This window comes from Chelon labrosus (assembly GCF_963514085.1).
Source record: "Chelon labrosus genome assembly, chromosome: 13".
Taxonomy (NCBI): domain Eukaryota; kingdom Metazoa; phylum Chordata; class Actinopteri; order Mugiliformes; family Mugilidae; genus Chelon; species Chelon labrosus.
The window spans coordinates 4,357,702-4,379,888 of NC_140346.1; the positions used below are offsets into that span (position 1 = coordinate 4,357,702).

At 41.9% G+C, this 22,187-nt stretch overlaps 1 protein-coding gene across 3 annotated transcripts; it reads right to left on the bottom strand.

Moving 5' to 3' along the window:
• Positions 1-1,709: 1,709 nt before the first annotated feature.
• On the bottom strand, positions 1,710-20,518 carry golim4a (golgi integral membrane protein 4a). Of its 3 annotated transcripts, none has more exons than XM_084558587.1 (16): positions 19,871-20,518; positions 11,722-11,796; positions 11,432-11,481; positions 11,166-11,219; positions 10,842-10,992; positions 10,014-10,096; positions 9,158-9,235; positions 7,173-7,385; positions 6,845-7,081; positions 6,187-6,473; positions 5,587-5,663; positions 5,339-5,412; positions 4,793-4,996; positions 4,464-4,532; positions 4,220-4,312; positions 1,710-2,834 (listed from the first exon to the last, which is right to left on the bottom strand). In XM_084558587.1, exons 1-16 carry the CDS (start codon positions 20,055-20,057, stop codon positions 2,679-2,681), a joined length of 2,088 nt encoding a protein of 695 aa, XP_084414713.1. In that variant the 5' UTR covers positions 20,058-20,518; the 3' UTR covers positions 1,710-2,678. The 3 variants fall into 3 exon arrangements, with proteins under 3 accessions (XP_084414713.1, XP_084414712.1, XP_084414714.1); XM_084558586.1 differs by having other exon boundaries at positions 9,158-9,241; XM_084558588.1 differs by lacking the exon at positions 4,793-4,996 and having other exon boundaries at positions 9,158-9,241.
• Between the last annotated feature and the right edge of the window lie 1,669 nt (positions 20,519-22,187).

Genomic DNA, 22,187 nt, shown 5'->3' on the forward strand with positions numbered 1-22,187 from the left:
GATCCCAAACTGAGGCCCCTCCCCTCAACCCATAGGACCCAAAGACCCCCACTAGAAACATTCTGTTGCCAGACACCACATGACACCCTCAGAAGGCCCATGTCCATTCTCTGATGAGTCACAACTTATTTGGAGGCACAAGAGAGACCTACACAATATTAGGAAGGTGGTCATAATGTTATGCCTGATCGGTGTATACAGTGTGGGAGTTTATCAGGGAGGTGGATGTAAGTGTGGAGATGGTTCAGCTGACTGGAAGCAAAACAGGGCAGATGGGATTCAATTTGAAATGACAGGAGAGTTAATCTCCATAAGCAATAATTTCTTATTCCAAACTATTGGAATAAGAAATTATTGCTCATTCCTGTTTATTCATTCATTCATCTTCTGTAACCGCTTATTCCTGTTAAGGGTCACGGGGTCTGCTGGAGCCTATCCCAGCTGTCATCGGGCGAAAGGTGGGGTACACCCTGGACAGGTCTCCAGTCTATCACAGGGCTAACACAGAGAGACAGACAACCATTCACACTCACACACACACCTACAGCCAATGTAGAATCACCAATGAACCTAATGAGCATGTCTTTGGACGCTGCAGTACCCGGAGAGAACCCGGAGAGAATCCATGGGCTCAGCCGGCCCATGGATTCAAACCGGGGACATTCTCGCTGTGAGGCATCAGTGCTAACCACCTCGCCACTGTGCCGTCCAATTCCTGTTTAGGTTTTTTTTTTTGTTGTTCACTTACACGATAAAGACATACCACAACCCAGTTTTTAACTGCCAGGAAAGCTTCATTTAGCATCAGTGGTATTGCACTTCATGGTATTTTGCATCGGCTTCACTTTTGAGATCCAGTGTCTACAGGCGTCTTTTATATGCAGTGTAAGGTCTCTACGCCGAAGTGGTGGCCACTGTAGTTATTCTATTGCAGTCTGCAACTACACTGCTGCTAAATCCTAAACAGTAGAGCTTTGGTACTGACAGGACTCAGACTAGAGTGGAGTTTTATTCCAGGAGCTGCGAGCCTAAAAGACTTGTAACTCAAGATGTTCTCAAGTTCCCAGTCAGATCCACCCTTCACTCTGCCCCAGCTCTTGTACAAATCATTGACAAGATGGATGTGATGCCACCCATAGATTTTGGAAGAGCCATTTTGAATGTCAGTATGGCTCTGTGCCTGGCTCCGCCTTATTCCTGGCTAACTGAAAAATGGGCAAAAAGGTGGACTGTGAGCAGAAATGACGGGGGTGGCTGAGATTAAGACAGAGAGCTACCAACCTGGGATGGCACCCACCAGTGATCGTTGACTGTAAATACAATGGACAAACCCATCGTGACATCACCCACTGGATTTCTGAAGAGCGAGATGAAGCCAATGGGCTTGACTCACTTTTGGAAGCAGCCAACAGTTTATGAAGCTAATGACCGGGCAAATTAAATTACTGAACACCTCCAACATTTCTGAAACTCTCAGAAAATACGTTACAATTTGTCAACTATAACCTCGGTGGAAATTTCCAACCACAAGGTTGTGAATACCTCAAGAGGGGAGCGCTCATATTGACCTTTCTCCTGAACCAGTAAACATGATCCCCAGGCAGCTACTAAAGAAAACATAATACTGTGTTCCATTTCTGCCAATAGCTCCCCCTAAATCCTACAAAATGTGTCTATGAGTAGGTGAAAGTACAGAACAGTAATCTGAAAACCTTGGACCTTTTTATTCCACACACACTATCCAGGTGACAAACATGGTTCAATACAAATTGCCACTGTTTTGTATCAAATATAACTGGTGTACAAATGTACAAATATTCAGCATTTATTTTACTATACATTGTACAGTAGACTACAGACGCATTAGGTTTGTGAATTTAATTCACACCAGCAGTTGATGAGACATGGAGAGACAGTCTTCCACTCTGGCGGGACTGGTATGCTGTTATCTCTCTTTTCCGATTACAATGCTTTAAAAAGACTAAGACCTAAAAAAGGTTTCCAAGAATGGAAAGGCACATGTCAGCGTGACACTTTCAGCACAGAACAGCTTCACCAGAAATGTCTTTTTGCCTCACTTTTGCAAAAATATCCAGTGAAAAGGCTCCTGCTTATCGGTTGGTAGAAGTTTCTTATGACACAAACTAATTCAGTCAGAGGGAAAAAAAAAAATGCGGCACCTTGTACGATTGTCATAGACAATAAATAACAGAAAACAACAGATTGGAATGCGAGATGTAAATTAACATTTGAGCTCTACAAAGAAAACATCTGTCTGCATAAAACATACATATAAAGGCACGAACATGAGGACATGAAGATAATTTATCTTTACTTCCTTTAAACGTACTCAAACACAGCACATTGATAAAATACATTCTCTGCTGGATTGCTGTTAGAAAAACTGACCCAGACAGGCAACCAGGCAGACGGGCGAGTAAAAGCAAATGAGTAAAAATGATACAGTATACACCCCATTTACTACAAATTGTGTCCATTTCCACAGTGTAAGATAATCCGTTCCAAACCCACAGTGTTTTTCAAATAACATCCCAGTCTTCCAGGAATGATTTTCCAATTTTCCTATTTGGATTTCCAAATGGATGTCTGGCTTTATTCCTTTGGGAATCAAGGGAAAGACATGACCTGATCGGGTCCACGGGCGGCCGGAAAAGGAACTACATTTCTGCCCTCCGAATGGTTCCCTTCTCTCCAGCAGCCGCGTCCACCTCCAAATCGTCTTCTTCCTCCTCGTAATTCTCTTCCTCGTTATTCTTCGCGCCATTCTGGTGATCTCCCTCCTTTCTTGGTCCTTCCTGGTTTTTTGCTTCGTCCTGGGGCAAATCACAAGCACACAACTCGATTACATGAACTCATGAGAACATTAAATTCTTTTGCACTAAATATGAGCGTTAAGATTTTTAATAAATTAACATGAAACTGTGTCATTTGCTTTCTGTGCAGCTGTACATGAATGAAGCTCATGATGAACGCTCCACTGAGCTCAAGTTACAGAGAGAGCGACTATATGAAACATGAGTCTGTCAAAGAGAAGGAGGGGCTGAGGAAGTATCCAGAAAAATCATTTAATATATTCTAGAAGTTTCAAAGTATAGCCACAAATAATGTGTTAATATTATATTAAATATTATATACAGTCCTTCTGACCTAAACCAGGCACTAGAAATAATTACAGTTGTGCTCTAAGGTCAGACGTGAGTCTTAGTTACACAACAGAAAGTAGTAAGGACTCAAATGTCTTTCTTAAGGACAATAAAATCTAGCATTATGTAAGCAATAGTAACTATACCGTATATACTGTGTGGTTCTCAATTCATACAGATTCCCATATATGAGCATTTAAAAAAAAAAAAAACAAGCACAGGTGAAAATGTGACACTGAGACACACTCGACACCTGATCTGCCCCGTTTACCGTGACTGGCACGGGCTGGGGTTCAAGTAACGGGGAGAAAACCTGCACACACACACTGGGGCTGACGCAAGTGAATCCCTGCCAGGTCATGCCCAGATGTGATACCAAAACATTTTGAACAAAACACAAATGAACTGTTTCCTAGTACTCATTAGGTGGGACTGGACTTCATGAAAACAAAAATGGATTTCTCTAATTGTATAGCAGAAACAGGCAGTGACGGCAGTGATCACAGCTATACTATCCTGACTAAACTAGAAGAGAATACAGCAGAATACTTTATGGTGCAGGTCTTGGTACAAGAAAACAATGAAGCTTAGTGAGGTGGCACTGATCGTCACCATCTTGGCAGCGACCAACTATGCAAAAGCTCTAGGCTAATTCAAAAATGTGGAGTGCTTATGGATATGAGGTGGGTGACACTAAGACAGATAGCTAGTAATGTGTGACAGCAGACAGACATAACTTCAGTGTGTTGTGTCCCCATACAACTATACAGACCAAAACCGTTTTTTTTTTTTCCTGTACCAGACTGTTAACATGAAGGTATATGGACACTGACTTGTTTTTGAAGCCAGCCTCAAGTGGAAATTTAAGTCACTGCAGTTTTTGTCGCTTGGGTGTTGGCTTCATTTTTTCAAAAAGAAAACGATATGGCAACCAGTCTGCAGCTTTTGTAAATATCACATTATGGACTAAACACTTTTGATTTCGTCTACTGAATGGTGTGCTACATATTTGCCAGCTGGTTGCAGATCATCCTCTCGTTCCCCACAGAACCCACCTGTTCTATGTTGTCTTCGTTATATGGATCCTCTCCTTCCTCTTCCACTTCCTCTTCCTCTCTCTTCTGGCCACCAGCTATGTCCTCCTGGGCCTTCAGGACACCAACAACAACACAAAATAACTTCATTTCCAACGCTGTTGTCAGCAAAGATACAATTTTAAGTTTAACTTCTATCCTCCCGGTGGCTTGGCTCAGTGTGACACATGTTATGTTTAGATTAAGAAGTGTGAGCATGTGTTACCTCATCCTCTCCTTCCTCCTGGTACTGGTCATCCAGCGTGTCTTCCTGCTGATCTGGGTTTCCAGCCATCTGAAAGCACACAGAAGTTTCAACTTATCTCAGACTCTGATGTTCCCTCCCTTGGGGTCTCTATTTCTCTCATTGTCAGGTTTATCAGTCAACACTGAGCTGTTTGTGTGTATGACCTCTAACGTTTTTCCTGCCTGCTTTAATCTCTCTAGTTGGTTCTGCTGATGCTGAATACAGCTTCAGAGTATTCAACCGCTGCCTCGTCTCTTTTTTATTTATTTTTTTATTTTTATTATATCTCTCCCTGTCCCCTTTCTCACCACCAGTTCCTCCTCCACCGCCGGTTGTTCGGGGTGTGTGTCTCCGTGCTTGGCTGGTGCCGCCGGCTCCTCTTCCTCCTCTACCCCCTCTTCTTCCTCTTCGGCAACCTTGTGCGCAGGCTGCTCATCCTCGGCCTCCTCAAACTCGTCCTCTCCCTGGTTATTGGGGTCGTCCTCTGGGTCTAGCTCACCATCTACAGCGCCCTATGCACGATGAGATTACAGCAATTTCAGAGGCCGAGGAAGAGTTCGAGGTATGACAAAATGGATGCCATAAAACCGCAGCGCTGAGGATTTAACCAGTTGAACGAATTCTCTTGCTGGCATTAAGGAAGTGAAATGGCTCACTAGTTGGACTGAGAAGTGGAAGACAGAGAGGGAAGAGGAGGATGGCAGATTGACTGATTATTAAAGAGTCTGGGCTCTGATGGATGGCACATGGTGGACTGGTGTGAATGTTGAGTGAATTATGAGGACTGACAGATGTTGAGGGAACGTGTTAACAGATGGAGCGAGCAGCATGGAAAGATGGCCACAGACAATCACCTGATGATGCGCGGGCCCTCTGTGATCCGCCTCTTGCTTCTCATCCTCCTCGTGCAACATGTGACCATCTTTCTCTGTTGGAACACAAACAAAACTGCTGTGAGCTCATCCAGTTCCATCAGGATCATTCATCCATACCTTCATCCTACCATTTTTGGGGAAAGGGCTGTTTGATACAGTGTACTGCCAATATGTCGTCCTGTTCATGTACAGCCCAGGATTTATTTATTTTTATATTTCTGTCTCACCTTCTTCGTCATCGGTGTGGCGCTCCTCTTCTCCTTGAACGATATCATTGTCCAGATTCTCATACTCTGTCCTCTTCCTGATAAGACAGTACAGGACAGTCAGAGAGGTATTAATGCTGAGAAATGAGTTTTCTATCTATGCAGTGTTTAAACATGCACTGCTTGCTCTTCCCCCACATTTGACTTTCGAGCTATCCACATGCTTTCAACTGTACATCACTAGACTTTGTGTCCAGTTTGTCTTTAAAGGACACTTCTGTATGCTGTTGAATTACTGCCTTCCCTTTGTCTGAATTTAATCAAGTCATCATGTGAGTCCTCCTCCTGGATTATGGACCAAGCAGCAGATTGTCTATTTGCGTGCATTGAGACTAAAAAATGAAACACGTCGTGTCAGTGTCAGCCTTCCTCGTGTTAAAATGAAGGCCTTAAAATTATTTTCAACAGTTTGAATCAGTGCTTCTGCCTCTACTGCTTTTGTTCTAAACCTAATGTTTTCTAAAACCTATTCTCATCCTCCAGTACGGATGTGAATACCCTCAACTTAAAGCTGAGAGACTGCACTTAAATATAATCCCAAACTCTGATTTGACATCTGACCTTTGTTGCTCCTGTCTGAGCTGCTGCTCCCGCCTGTCGGCCTCCTTGTGATGCTGCTCCTCTCTTTCCTGTTCCTCCTTCAGCCTCTGCTCTCTCTCCTTCAGCACTCTCTCTCTCTGGGCCTGCAGGGCCTCCTGTCGCATCTGGATCTGCCTGCGCTCCTCGGCCCTCTGGGCCTCCAGGCGCTGCTGCTCCTGCTGCTGCTCGTAGGCCGACTTCCCATGCTCCACCTGGGCTGGCGCCTGGTGCTGCAGCTGGGCCTCTTCGTGCCTCTCCACATGCGGATCCTTAGTGATGACAAAGAAAGGAGCAACGTGAAGAGCAGGAAGAAAGAATCCTTCGGTAGATGCAAGTGGCAGCATAAAACTATGAGCTGAACACACAATGTGGCATTAATCAAAAGTAAAAACATTAAAAGGTTGTTGTTTATCCCAGTTCTGCTGGGATTACAAACTAATAGGCTTTTGATTTGAGAAATAGTAAAGCACTTAATATGACAAGGACACATGTGACCAATTCATAATTAGAACGTGTGTTACATCGAGTTGTTCTGAAACACATGTATGTACACAACTTTAAGTTAAAAAGAAATCTGAGCCACATCAAGCTCTGTTTTGACCCTGTTTAGATAAGATGGAGTAGTTTAACCAGTTCTGACCTGCTGAGGCTGTCGTCTCTGTCGGTCCAAGGCGTTCTCGTCTGGCTGCTCTGGCTCCTCCTCTTCCTCCTGCTGCTCATCCTGTGGCTGGTCCGGATCCTCCTCCAGCTTCTGAGGCTGTCCTGCTTGGGCCATCTCCTCCTCCGCCAGCTCCCTCCTCCTCTCCGCCTCTCCCTCTCCATCCTCCTCTTTTTCCAAGGCGTGCTGGGAGACACCGGCGTCAGACTTGATCTCAGGCTGGAAGGGCGCCACGACAGATATGATTAGATGTTAGTGTTTTCATATTTACAGTATACCTTTGGTCTTGATGATCAGACGACCCCATTACCTTTGACTCAGCGTCCTGGTGAGGCTGGTGATCTTCATGGACGGGCTCCTCTTTATGTTCCGACTTGGCAGCCAGCTGGACGTCATGGACATGAGGCTCAGGGGCTGCGTTGGCTGTTTGTGGCTGCTGGGGCGCAGGGTTTAGTTTAGGCTGTATCACATTGGGTACGTTATTCGTGGAGTCCTTGAGTTGCTTGTACTGATCCAACTGCACCTAAAGGGGACAAAGGGAGAGCTCTGTCATTCTGCATGATTCCTAGTATTCCACTTTACTACAGGTCCATGCCTACTGTACATTCACCATGGACTTGACTGATTATTACTTCAGCCCTTTATTAGTAAATTATATATATATGCTAATAGCAGATAAAAATTGTTAAGTTTTGCTGTTGGCAAATGAAAAAAATTAGAGCTTTTACATCTGTTAGTGAAATACTGCTCATTAGAGCTTTTCTAAACCAGACTACCCACAATAAGACACTTATTTATCAGCGTTAAAGAAGTTAACTGCAGGAGACTAATACAACTTTAACTTGAATATTATCAACGCCTTTTTTAGTATGTTTTATTATCATTAATAATAAGAACTATTATTTTTCTTATTGTTCTTCTTATTTTGAACTAGATGTAAGAATTAAGGAAATTATTAACACTATACATTTAAAATGAAGAATGTATTTGATCAAAGAAACCAAACTAGGAATGCAGCCAGACCACAAACTTTCAGCATTTGACAGACAGGTGTTGAGTTCCTGGAAGGGATGGAAACATGACCATAGCCCAATGAATTCAGTGTTGTCAACCATGTCAGGGGAAGTTTTCTATTATATTCTCACCATACACGATGATCCACAGTGGCCAGAGGCGCTTTGTGGATGTGGGAATATATGTATGCTAGACACATATCTAATCAGATCATTTTATTTAATGTTAGTCTAAACAGTCTGGTTGATTTTTATTATGTAAACAGCCAACAAACAGCCAGTGTCTTTATCTGCATTTAAGAAAAAAAAAGTTGTTATACATAAAGAACCATGTTTAGAGCCACTAATTCACCAGCATCCTGCATCAACAACAGTTTTTAACCAGTCAATGTGAACACTTCCATGTTCCCTAAAGCGACACCGACATTTTGTTTCAAGTGAACCATCCATTCCTACGGCATACCATTAAATACAACACCATCCTTTGACTTTCTAACCAGGTCAAGGGGCTAAATTCTAAAAATTCCTTCCTAAATTCCTCCCCTGTCCCTTTGCCTCACTCCAGTCCCTCCATTATACAGTAGCTTTCTGGCTGATTGGCTGCAGCGTGCTTTAGATGTACTGCTCTGACAGCCCTGACTAAACCAAACCCCCTGGAGTGAAGGAAAGCGTGTGTGTGCTTGTGTTTGTATGCGTGTGTGTTAAACCAGAGGCACTGATGGAAAGCGGGACTGGCTTTAAAACAAATTAGCAAATGCAGACAGGCAGAAAGAGAGCGAGAGTGAGGAAAAGAAAAGAGAGCGAGTGACTATTAATGGAGAGGAATCAGCACACTACTGTATACTCAGCAAACTAATTCAAAGGTCACACTCAAGGAGAAAAGGCAATATCTGATGTAATTAGTCAAAAACCTAGAAACACCTCCAGCATATTTTTCTCCCTTTCTGCTGAGGATTATACAGTCCTCTGCAACGCTCATTCTTCTGCTTTAGAGGCTTAGAGGAGGTAAGGCTAATCCTACTGAGAACACATAATGTTAAATAATCTGCAGTTTTACACCCTCTGTGTGGACACGCTGGATACAGGACTTACTCTGCAGTTTCCTGCATGAGCTGTTTGTTTTGACAAATGAAGGAAGACTCATTCAGAGCCATTTAACAGAACCTCCACCCAGGCTTAGGCCGTGTAGCTTTGCTGCCAATGTGATAAAATTATGAACTTCAGCCTCACTCGGCTGCATTCAGTGGGTGCAGTCAACGTCCTCTCAGTGCTGCTGTCCTACCTGAGCTGCAGCCAGCGCACTCTTGTGGTCTTCCAGTGTCAGTGCGAGCTGGTCGTGAGCGGCCTTCATGTCCAGATGCTGCACCTTAACACGCAGGAGCAGCAGGAAGACAGAGCCATTCATGTGAGTATGCCCCCAAATCTTTAATTTTACATGATACAACACGCTCTTCTCACATGTATTTTTATAAATCACCGGCTACAATTACAAGGACACTAGTATGCCGCTAATAATTAGGATAAAAGCCTAAGCAGAGCATAGAATGTCTCATATAACCACATCAATGAGAAAAGACTGGACTAATCAGAGGGATTTTTCCATCTGATTCAGAGGGGTGGTGTGAACCTTTGACTAATCTAATAACCATGTCAAACTCTTGGAGCTGATCGTTTCTGCGAGGTGGAATAAATCCAGAATTTCTGTGCATGTTTGCCCAATGTGGGGTAAACCTCAGGAGATGTGACAGGTTTCTAAGAGGGACAGAAACATGGCAGTAGCAATGCAACTGGTAGTATATTTCATGTATATTTTCATGTTTACGTGTGTCTACTTTACTTCTTGTGTCTGTTTTCTGTTAACTCGCTAAACTTAAGATATCAGGTCACAGAGGTTAAGATTTTCTATTAAATGATTTCAATGGTGTTAATAAAGTTGGCAAGAAATGTCTTCATCTATCACACTTCCAGCAGATCTGAGCGGCAGAACTTATTTCATATTTTAAAAAAAGCGCTATTCAGATGAATTTTTGGGGAAAGTAAACACATATGTTAATAATTGTAAACATTTCATTTCGTATCCATGAAAACAACTAAGTTGTAATGTTATGTCTGACCAAACCGTGTGTGTCTGTCCTCACCCGTGCGTCCTGTAGCTGCGTGTGAATGTCATGATGAGCTTTCCTCAGCTGTTTATTCTCCTCTCTTAGATTATATACATTGTCTGCCGTAATAAACAACAAACACAGAAAGCAACAGAAACCATGTGAAACAGTGTACATTACATAGTACATTTAAAAACAATTACAACTAATCTCAACATACGTTGCTTGTGTGTCCTTAAAATGTACGTTACACACTCTGGTTTTGCCTGATTATGTGTATAAATATTTCACAGCAATGTGAGAGGTTTAATTTTCAGAAAGAATCTGCACATCAAACAGTTTTACTTCAGACATGCAGTATTTTATTAAGTCACAAGATGGCGACAGTGGGCTTAACTACAGTACATACATGTCTTCATTTTGCACACAATTTCTCATGCTCAACTACACTGCCAAAACATTAGATACTACTACTGAGCATGAATGTATTCTAATATAATAGTCCTGCACTAAATCCTCCTCAATGGCTGTTCTAATGTTCACTTCATGTTGAAACACTGTCAGAAAGGTGGTGATCTGGAGGATCTAATTGTAAAGTGCTGTTAAACTGGATTAAATTAAACACAGAAATGTTTCTGTTAGGTAGCCTAAACTAACCACAACCTTCTTGAAGCTAAGATTTAGTGAAGGACTGTTATATTAGAATGCATTTGTTTTCACTAGTGTGCCTAATGAACTGGCAAGTGCATGTTCAAGCTCTGAGAGAATTAAAGCAGAGATAAGTTCGCTAGTGCAAAATAAATGACTCTCATATGCTGTATATGAATAAGTCAATGCCCCCTCTGTGTGTGTGACCGAGCCTACCTTTGAGCTGGGAGATCTCCACCTCTTTGGTTTGCTGCAGCTTCTCGTAGCGGTCCTTGTGTTCGTCCAGCAGCCGGCCGTGGTCCTCTCCCTGGACTTGATGCTGCTCCTGCAGATCATAGTACTGTCTCTTCAGGTCCTCGTGCTGATTCTGTTAGACATAAAGGTTCTCGTCATCACGTGGTCTCCATCAGTTACGCCACAAGGTTTACACCACAAACCAAATAGAGGAAGGATGCGTAACACGGTCGGAAATAACAGGAAGGTTAGATGTGCAAGAAGAAAGGGTGTCTACGTGTGTGCTGGGGTGAGGATGAGCCACACCTTTAACATCTGATGCTGCACTTGTAAGGAGTTGAATCTGCTGCTGGAGTCTTGCTGTTAGAGCGGAAAAACAACATTTTTGACAAGTTTATTCAGAGAGCTAATAAAGGCAGTTAAAGCAATACTATTTGCATAGCACTAACACAAACAAATGAGCTCTTCACCGACATTTACCTAGGCCTTGTAAGCAAACATGTTGTCCACTTCTTAAAAGACAGAATAGATAAGTTGTCAAAAAAAGAGTTTAAAGATAGTGTGACAGATACCTTCTCCTTGTTCAGTGACTGTTGTGCTTCCAGTTTATAAACCAGGTAATCTATAAAACAACACACACAGGTTTAGTTCAACCGATATCAAGGAAAATTCAACATTTACTTAAGACATCACATCACAGTATATTTACACATTTATTTAGAAAAGTGTCAAACATAACTTACAACAACAGTATTTTATTTCAAGGTCTGTAGTCCAACCTTGTTTTACCCATGATTTATATAAAAATAAAAAAGGAATTTCTCTTTAAGCTTGAATTGAGCGTGTGTGCTATATTTCTCACCTTCTTTGGCCTTTTTGTGCTCCAGCCTCTCCTTCTGAAGAGACTTCTCCAACCTGGAGCGATGCTCGTACACCACTGAACACACAGAACAGGGAGGGGATAAACAAAGAGAAGGGAAAGGTGTGGTGAGTGCTCTCAACGCCACTTGGACCAGGCTGAAGGTAAACCAGGAACAGAAAGAGCAATATACAAATATGTGCGCTGCAAAAGGACGTGTGCATTCACAGACGCTTCAACTCTGAGAGGCAGACAAGAGAGGATGTGAGAGCCAGGTGTGATGATTATATAAATAGTGTGTGTGACAGTTCCTCCATCAACAGACGGCTGTGGTATTCGCCTCAAGACTGAGAGTATTTCTAAATACCATTGGAACTACTAATTTGGTTCCTGCATTTGGACCTGGTGGCTGGTGTTTACCACAATCAAAAGTGAAATCATTAGGAAGCAGATCATTGTTTTTAAAGTATGCTTTGCCTTGATGTACAATTTCCTAGTCTGGATATAATTCTTAGTAAGACGTATTTTCACAAATGCTCCTTCCTACCCTAATATCTCTTGAAGGCCTCTTTATTTGACCTGAGATCATGTTTTAGTTCTTACATTCATTTCTAATCTCTTCAGCTGTCTACTAAAGCCTCTGCACTCTCACACGGATTCCCGTCTCATAACCTCCATTTACCTCTCATCAAACGTTAAATCAATACAACAGAAATAAATCCTACGATGAATCAGGCAGCATACCACAGCACAGAGATAATAAGTCTTCTGAAGCCAATACAGCAGACACTTACACCACAAATCTGTAACGGCAGATTTGCATGGCGACGGCCCTTTTTTGTCCGTTCAGCTGCTTTATCCATCCCAGCTGGTTTCTAGAAAACTCCAGTGGCACCAAGATTGTGGAATTAAGAAATCTAAACAGCACCATTTCCAACACGTGGAAGTTTTTCCTAACTTTGTCTGACACAAGCAAAGTGGTAGTAATAGCAACTCACCAACACCCTCACTTAATTTCTTCAGCATCATACATCATACATTCAAAGTTCCACATGAAGAGAGAGGCAACTTCACATTATTTCAGTTCATATTCATATTCATTAATACACAGGATTAGATTCATATACTCTAGTCTGGCTCTAGTAAGTTGTTGTGGTCTTGGGGCAGCCTCAGATTTACTTGTTCAGAGTCCAGGTTTTTAATGGGTGAGCATTAAAAACCTGGACTCTGAACATTAAGTCTGTGCTTCTTCCTGACATTGGGGGATGGGCAGTCAAACTGATGATGTGGCTCTTCTTCCCTCCAAGTGCCACCTCAACAGATTCCAGGAGAAGCATCTATCTAGTGTTAATTTCGCGAGGACAGCAAAACTCAGGAGCAGGAGGAGTAGAGGATAAGAAGGGTAGGAGTAGGGACAGAGAAGATAAGTAGAGGAAATGAACACTGAAACTGAAAGAAATACATTCACAAAGAGAAAGCAGAGGGGAGACTAAGTCACAGAAACACATGCACAGGAAGAGACAAAGAATTGGTACTATGGTGTAATAGAGCAACTAAACATTACTTCAGCTAGTAAAAATGAAACAAACTTTTTAGCCACTGTACTACACACTAGATGTCCCAATCAGTATTGGTGCCGATCCAGTCATTTCTAAAATAATCAGAATGGATCCGTATCAGGCTTCAGCCAAGCCTGATCTTTTGTAGCAATTTATTTTAGGTCTCCCGTAAATCAAAGCCACGGCCCTGTAATGCCAAAGCATTGTCTTCCTTTTCGTTGTCTAGCGTCAAAGGTGCCAAGAATCAAAGAAGAAGAAGTACCAAAATCACATGACTAAGCATGGCATGTGGAAGTACTTTACTGTGGAAAATAAGTCAGTCAATTTGTGAACTTTGTGGATGACTTGCAAGGTGATAGTAGGATATTGCCATTCAATAATACCAACTTTATTCGCCACCCCAAAAATAAACAAAATAATTAAAAACCTATACGCCGAGTACTCCCAGGCAAAGGTTGCACTGAAACAACAACAAACACTGAACACTGTGGTTAAAAGAAGACAAAAGTCCCTCTTCACACTACATTAGCTTTGACAGCCTTATTTATCTGAATTAACACAGTCACACCGTGCATATGTGATCAAGGAGAATACAAGGAAGGGATGAAAAGCCTTTATGAATCTCCAGGGAAGGTAAGTGTATTTATTTAAGATCGGATTGACCATTACCAAATGTTAAATGATTGGTATTGGATCAGGGGCAAAACTTGATCAGGCATCCCTAATCTTTATATTCAGTCAATACCTAACATTTGACTCATAAAAGAAATTCAATGCTGGCACAATGCTTCCAGAACTGCAGACATGACCATCAGGAAAATCACTTGCATGAAGTCCAGACTTCACTTAGAGAAAAAATCTTTTCCATGTAAAAGTCAGGTTTTATAAGGTTTCATATAAAGGAGCGTTTCTAATTTACTGTACTTAATGTACTGTAAATGCCTTGTATTTAGTGAGAGCCAACCTTTCAGAAATTCCATGTGAACATCAACATAGGGCAACATCAAGTGTTATAAAAGACTGTCACAGAAGTATCATATATTCAGAACTGGTGTCTCTAAAATTGTCTCAAATCCAACAAACTTTCCTTCATTCTTTACTTTCTCTGAGCGTGATCAGGTGGTCATCTAGCGTCACCCGTTGAGGGCAGTTTTATTCTGAAGTACATCCTCAGCAGTGCCAAAGATGAGGCCATGTTGCTCTTCCATGAGCTCAGCTCAGGCCACATCACACACACCCTCTCCCCAGAGGTCAATGTGACCGACCAACAGCTATAGGAAAGCAGTTGCAAAAATATCAGTGTCATAATAAGAGGTCAAAGAGAAAAAAAAGCTAGAAATATGTCTTTTTTTTTTTTTGACTGTTTTTCTCGCGCACCAAGCGCTTACTGATATTTCATGTCAGTATGACCTACACTACCACAAATGAGCATCAACTTCCTGAAAGGGTTTCGAGACTATCCCTGTTCCATTTAAACTAGCCGTTATCTTCAAGCTTCAAGGAACATGGGATCCTTTATTGTGCATAGATTTCCCCTGAGAGCAATGAAACATTTCCCTTACAGTCTGGTTAAAGTGCATCTGCAGAGTGAGAACAAGGGAGCTCTCTATTGTGGTGACCTTTACTGGCAGGCCCGTTGGTTTAGATGTGGTCAAGATTGGATTGGTTAGATTTGGCTCATGGTGTGGACGGGAACATTGGGTCCAGTGCTGTCTGTGGAGTATTTGTGTGTGTGTGTTCACACTTCAGTCCTAAAGTGCACAGACACAAACACAACGAGCTAGTTCAGTTTACATGTCAATTGGAACCTTTAGAAAAAAAAAATATATATATATATAAAGGACCACTGTGTAAGATTTCGGGGCTCTATTAGCACAAATAGATTTCAGTATTCATAAATAGATTTTCATGAGTGTATAATCCCCGATATTTGTTAGCTTCAAATGAACTTTTCATATCTATATAGGAAGCCGGTCTTTTTCTTTGGCGCCCATCATGTTTGTACTGGGGATGGCCTGACCAGTATAGCATCAGGAGATCGGTAACTAGGTTGATCCAGGCATTTTTAAAATGATTGGATTGGGCATCAGCCAAGCCTGATCTTATGTATTTGTTTTAGGTCTGCCATAAACAAAAAAACTACATCCCTAGCGTCTAAACCTATTCTTCTGTTTTAGTCACAGTTAGCTAGAGTCAAAGCTGTGTTTAAAAGAAGAGAAAAGTTTCCTTGAGACAGCGTCAAAGTGAAAAATAATGCAGAACACAGGTTTTCACCATCGTGTTGGCGCGTAGGAGCTACACTCTCAGGACGACATGTCAGACACAGCTCTACCAGAACCAGAAGGAGTTTGGGTTACAGAGTAATTACTGCATTAACTTTTGACAGCATTATTTAATGTGTTTAATACAATTGGTTGGTGCACAAGGAGGGGTTATCGGGTATTTTAGCTTTCTCTACAGTGAGAATGCAGGACAAAACAACCACAGAAATATGCGGATTTCAAAACTTCCGGCTCCTATGGTAATTCCTGCAGATTTTTCTACGATCTTTTGTAAATATAACTGACACAGGCGCCTTTGTACCCAAGAATCAAAAGTCTGAACATTTGTAAACCCCAGAAAGGTAGAACACAGTAAAAAAAAGTTGACTTCCTCATTGACCAAAAATAATGGAGTAGAAGATGAAGACCGGCAGGCAGAGAGATATGGATATGTGAGACTCCAAGAGACCTGGTACTATGAGCTCTGTATGCTACTGTTAGTCCAAAAGACATTTCAAAAGACGTAGAAAACAATGAGGTCTGTGGGGGGTGGATGGGTGTTAAACCACAAAGGCACATTTGTCAGAGTGCACGCATAACCACAAAGTGCCACTTGATCCTTTTAAATGACAGACAACTGCCAGCCTGTGGATACAGCGGGTAACAGTGAATCAATATGGCTGGCTCACAAACCCCCAAGCTATGGCCAACCTCTAAATATAGGACAAGAAAAACAGCAGCCAACAGTCTGCTGTTGTCATTGGCTGAATAATCTATCGCTTCACAATAAAAGTTAAGGGTGTGGTATGCATGTTGAGCAATGCAGAGGGAGTTACGCTACACACATTTCATTCAAAAGTGTCACATTATACAGCCATTGTCTCTGATTCTGAATACAATAGCTTTACTGCAGCTTTTAAAAGAATCAGGAGCTATTTGAGTAAGCTTGACCTGAGACTGACAAAAACAATACTCTTAGGTCTGGATATACTTTCACACATATGACAAGTAAGACTAACAAGACAGCTCCACTGCAGGCAAGCTAGACAAACGAGTAGATGATAGAGACTTGATAGTTAGGTGGATTAAAGGCTGCATTGAATGGTCAGGTTCAGAGTCTGGGCTGAAACACTGGCATTCTCTGACTCCCTGATGTGGGCACAAACCTTGCTCTGAAAAGCCATTTGGGAGTGAGGTCTCCGCCCAGCTGTTAATTTTAAACTTATGGCATAATGGCATGACACAAAACCCCACATCCTGTCAACACAGCAGAGTGTGTTTAAGTGTGTTTATGTGGAGTGAGCAAATCAGCGAGGTCACTGCTGGAATTGACGGTTTAATCTTTTGTAAGGTGGGGGTTAGTAAAAAGTTCATCAAGCTGGGATTTTAACAAATTCTGCTGGTGGTACATCATGTAGGTCTATTAATGGGAGCCTGTGTATAATGGGTGTCTATGCTTTCTTAATGATTATTTCATTATTATATTACCTGGCTGTCACTAAACAACTCGTAAATTTCATCCATCAAATCTTTACAATGCTTGCAATTCATGAAATTTTAAAGCACAACAAGCATTTCAAAACATTTCAAAAGTACAATCCTTGATCTAAATGCAAACAAAAGTATCTACCTAACCACCAGAACTTAAAATGCAGGACCTGAACCCTATGGGATTTATTTAAGATGTTTTCAATATTGTACAACTGGGCATAGAAAATTTGTCCCAACTCATCGGCTGTGGCTGTGGCTCAGTAGGTAGAGCGGGTTGTCCACGAACCAGAGGGTTAGCGGTTCGATCCCCGAAATGTGCCACATGCCGAAGTGTCCTTGAGCAAGACACTGAACCCCCAGTTGCTCCCAGTGCGTGGCACTGGTGTGTGAATGTGTGTGTGCTTGTGTGAGCAAATGGGTAGATGTGTCTCTGACTGTAAAGCGCTTTGAGTACCAATAGGTAGAAAAGCGCTATATAAAAGCAAGGCCATTTACCATTTACCATCCCTGGTTCTTAATCATATCCTCACATATAGCTCGTCTGGATGAGCTTAATGAAGTTCCGCTAAAGATGTTCCGGGCTGCAGTGCATGCATGAAAATGGCTAAATTAACTGTGTACTGCAAACACCTACTGTATTCTACCAGGGCCTAGTTATTTGTCTTTGCAGTCTATTCATGCACGTTTCTGATGGTAACATTGATCTGTGGTAAGCAGCAACTCACACAACTCTGCTGAGTTAATGCAGGAGGAGAAGCAGTAGTCACGCTGCATGACAAGAGACTTTTTATTTCTATTTATTGATTTTTTATTTTCTTTTTCGGAAAAAGACTGCAACTCAATTGATGTTACAATTCTTTTATTTGAATGACTGTTTCTTTGTGAAAAATAGTGAGAAATGTCAATGCAATGTGTCCAGAGTGATACCTCCATAAAGCTTGTTTCATACAACCAATAGCATAAACCTCAAAACTACAAAAAATAATATAAAATCTTAAACTATGCAAAACTAAAAGCAGAAGATCTTCACATCCATTAAATGCATAAATTAATTAAAGTAAAATAAGCTTGTGACCTATTTTGATCCCACCGCCCCAAAACACCTGAATCAGAATTGTTATAATTCAACCCTATTATATTGTATGTACAACCTAATGTCAACTATTATTAATTTATGACAAAAATGTAATGTGTTGAATACTTATTAACTGATTGGGCGTGTCAGACTGGGGCCTTTCTTCGTGGAGTTTGCATGTTCTCCCTGTGTCTGCATGGGTTCTCTCCGGGTACTCCAGCTTCCTCCCACCATCCAAAGACATGCTGGTTAGGTTCATTGGTGATTCTAAATTGGCCGTAGGTGTACATGTGAGTGTGAATGGTTGTCTGTCTCTCTGTGTTAGCCCTGTGATAGACTGACTCTCGCCCAGTGACAGCTGGGATAGGCTCCAGCCATCGGTATATATGAAGGCCAGATTATATGTCCAAAACAAGCCCTCACTCGTGGCAGTATGACATACCATTATCATCTGCTAGTTAGATAAATGCACCAGGGCTGACTTTCACTAGGCTATGATAACAATAACATACATGCTGAGTGAGGTTTACTTTTAGGAACGCTAACAGAGTCTTTAAAATCATCTCTTTATACAAAAACAACATGTTGAAATCTACAATCCAGTATTAATTTGAACTTGTTAGATTGAGCTGTAAAGACGTTAAAATTTCCTGGGAAATCAGTGACCCCTCATTATCTTGCAAATTTATGCAGAAAGGTGTTGAGGCAATCTGCTCCACGTGGTGTAGCTGTGGGGTCAGTATGTACACTAGGCTATATCTGCTGAGTTACAAACACCAACATGACGACATAATGTCTCACATGTGCAATGCAATGGAGATCAGACACAAAAAGTTACAACAACTGGATTTGACACTGCGATTCATCAGTTCGCTTTGCTTGGATCTAAGGTGACAGGGCTCCCCTTAACTCCTCTGTTCTTCCAGCTGTGCATGGCAGCAGCAGATGTTCTGGCTGACCTCATGACCCCTAGATATACTGCTGCGGTGAGCCTTGGGACACAGTCACTACAACCAGGTGTCTGTGAACCTCAGCTCTGGAGAAGTGTGGGATTTTACAGTACACCCGTGCAGAAAGCGGACCTGTCTGACCAGTTGAACCCTGTGGTGAACTTTAAAGCCAATCTACCCAGATCCTAACCTGGTTTAGCATGAGATTAGAAGGCAAGCTAAGGTCAGAGGTCAAAGGCAGGTTCCTGGTAAATAAGAGCATGGCTACAATGTAGTTACAGTCTAGTTAGACCAAACAGCAGACGCACCCAATATACAAAAAAGGACTTATTGTTGCTTTCGGCCATTGTTGGCATTGCCTTAGTAGTAGTAACAAGTACAGGATTGATTAATATTACATTAGTTTGCTTAATTATCTTGGCTCAAGGTTTTATAAAAATCTATTCAAATGCCTTGTCTTTTACAACAAATATTCATTCTGCTATTGTATATGACAAAGTATGTAGTTGACATATAAGAGGCTGAAACCAGAAAGCGTGGAAGTAAAATGGCTTTTTCGTTTTGGCAAATATGACAGGAGGGAAAGGATTTAAACTTAATCTGACGTTTCAATGTGTTAAGTCGATGCCGAACTGAAGCAGGGTTAGTAATGGATCATTCACAGTCCTTAGATGTGTGTTGAGAAGTGTAAGCGCTTGACAGCAAGCCCGACAACAAGAAAAGTGTGGGTTTGCTCGTGGAGTCTGGCGTGTCACTCGCCTCGCGCTCACGTCTGTCAGCTGTGGACGCGAAACAACATTCAATCTCAGTGTTTACCTTGGAGCTGAGCCGAGAGCGACTCTTGGTGCTGCTGATACTTGAGCGCCATCGCCTCGGTCCTCTTGAGCTGTTTGTGCATCTCGTAGGATATCATCCCCCCGTACATCACACCGCACACCACGGTGACCAGCAGCAGGCACTGGAAGATCCTCCGCTGCCTCCGGGAGCACACCCCGTTTCCCATATTGGACCCGCACCCCTCCCCGCTGTCTGCGCGAACAAGCCCCGTCTCTGCTGCTGGAAACTTCCAACACAACTTTTTTTCTCCCTCTCTCTCTACCTCCCGTGAAGACGAAAGAACAACCCCTCCTTTCCCCTCACTCCCCGAGCATTTTCCACGCAGAAAACACGCGTTAGCTGCTAATATTTGTGTACATTATTTTAGCATAGCCACATCCACTCTCGACTGTCCCCTGCGACTTCAAAGTAGCCGCTCAGATTTGTTGCTCTGACTTCAGGTCAAACTCCTGCTCTTCGTTGCTCTAACGCCACACAATCCCGAGGCTCGTCTCTTCCTCTTCCCGTGCACGCTTCACAGTTATCGACGCGTTTCGGGTCGAGCCTGACGGAAAAAAAGTCCAAACTTAACTCTGCTACGAGGCCTCCGCAGCACCTTTAACTTTAGTTACGTGTCAGCCGAGCAGCTGCCTGCCATCCAACAGAAATCCTGGAGGAAGTCCCTCCTCCGAAAACTGAAACTGCCCTGCTCCCGCCCTAACGCGACACGTTGGATCGATTGGTCGCTGGAGAGCTCGATCAAACAGGCAGCAGGGTCTGGGTCTTTACAAAGACCCGTTGTAATCTTTAACTATACGAGGAAATAGTTTTTAATCAAAGCTACGAAATAAATAGAAAAAGTGACGGGAGTTTAAAGTTGTACTTTAAACTCCCTGTTGTAATGTCATGGTGTTATAGCCTAACTATTGCTGTAGAAATATTTTTGAGCCTTGACAACAATGAAAATAAAGCTTCTTGAATGCTAATACAAAATACAGTGGCTGCTCTTTTCCTTTGGATGCATGCAAAACAAAAAATCCGAGTTATTTGTTATTCAAATTTCAATCTGCTTTTCAATTTTAACAAACAAGACCATGGCTTTCAGAGAAACACAACCAGAACTGAGGGGAAACCTCAGTCAAACCTCATTTGACGCACATCTTTTACACACAGGGACAAGCAATAGGAGAAGGAAAAAAATAAATAAAACTAAAACAGTGTACAATAATAATAACAGTAATAATACTCAAGTATACACGCAGGTCATGACACAAAAGTCCATGGGAAGTAGTGACTGGAATCACAATGTGTCTCACAGGAAACCCAGGCGCTGCTGGAGTAGCCACAAGATCCCTATCAGTCTGTATATGAGTCCAGAAGGTCCCAGGAGATCATCACGTCTTCCATGTTCCCTTTTCATCTATGTAGCACAGACTCATAAAATTCTGTCTCAACCATTGCATAAAGTCCTAATTATTATGTCTTCAGATTTAATCTACTCTCACTTGCCGCTTCATTAGGTACAGTGATGAAAACAAATGCCTTCTAACTTAACAGTCCTGCACTGAATCTCAGCTTCATGAAGTTATGGTATTCAGCACTGGTTTCAAATAACTGACAGAGCTGTTGATTCAACTCTGTTCTTATTCTGGAGGTTGTGCTTTGTGGTACTGCTGAAAAGTATTGTCTTGTACCAATACTTGTTTCCATTATTCCGACAACCCCATTTTAGTCGGTGGGCTTGGCTAAATAATTAAAACCCTGATCATCCACTTGAGGTATCACCTTTCTGACTATGTTTCAGCATAAACTGACTGAAGTTAAGATTTAGTGCAGCGCTGTCATATTAGAATACATAATTTTCACATTCAGTGGCTCTAACCTAGTCTTTGTCAACTTGTTGTCTGCATGTAATAAAAATGAGTTTACAGAGATATGGACCAACCCATTGTTTCAGTTTCCTTATTGAATAACGAGAGTGGACATACACATCAGTCCGCTTCTACTTGCCACCTTTTTACTTGCTTCATTTAAGCTTTGAGGAGAAAATGACGGATGTATTCAGTCAATAGCGATTATCCAAGTTTGCCAAATTTTTTAACTATTTAGTGCATTTTAAATAAAAAGTGCTCCAGACACATTTTTAGACTCTTGCGTAGAAATCTAAAGGATGCACATAAGACAAAGAGCATTCAGATCAAGATGTAGAAAAGTCTAAATCAGAAATCATCTTGTTCAGTCCCCCAAACACAGACACCAACCTTATTACAAATAGCCTTGGTCCACTCTCCACTAACATTAAACCCGCTACTAGAAA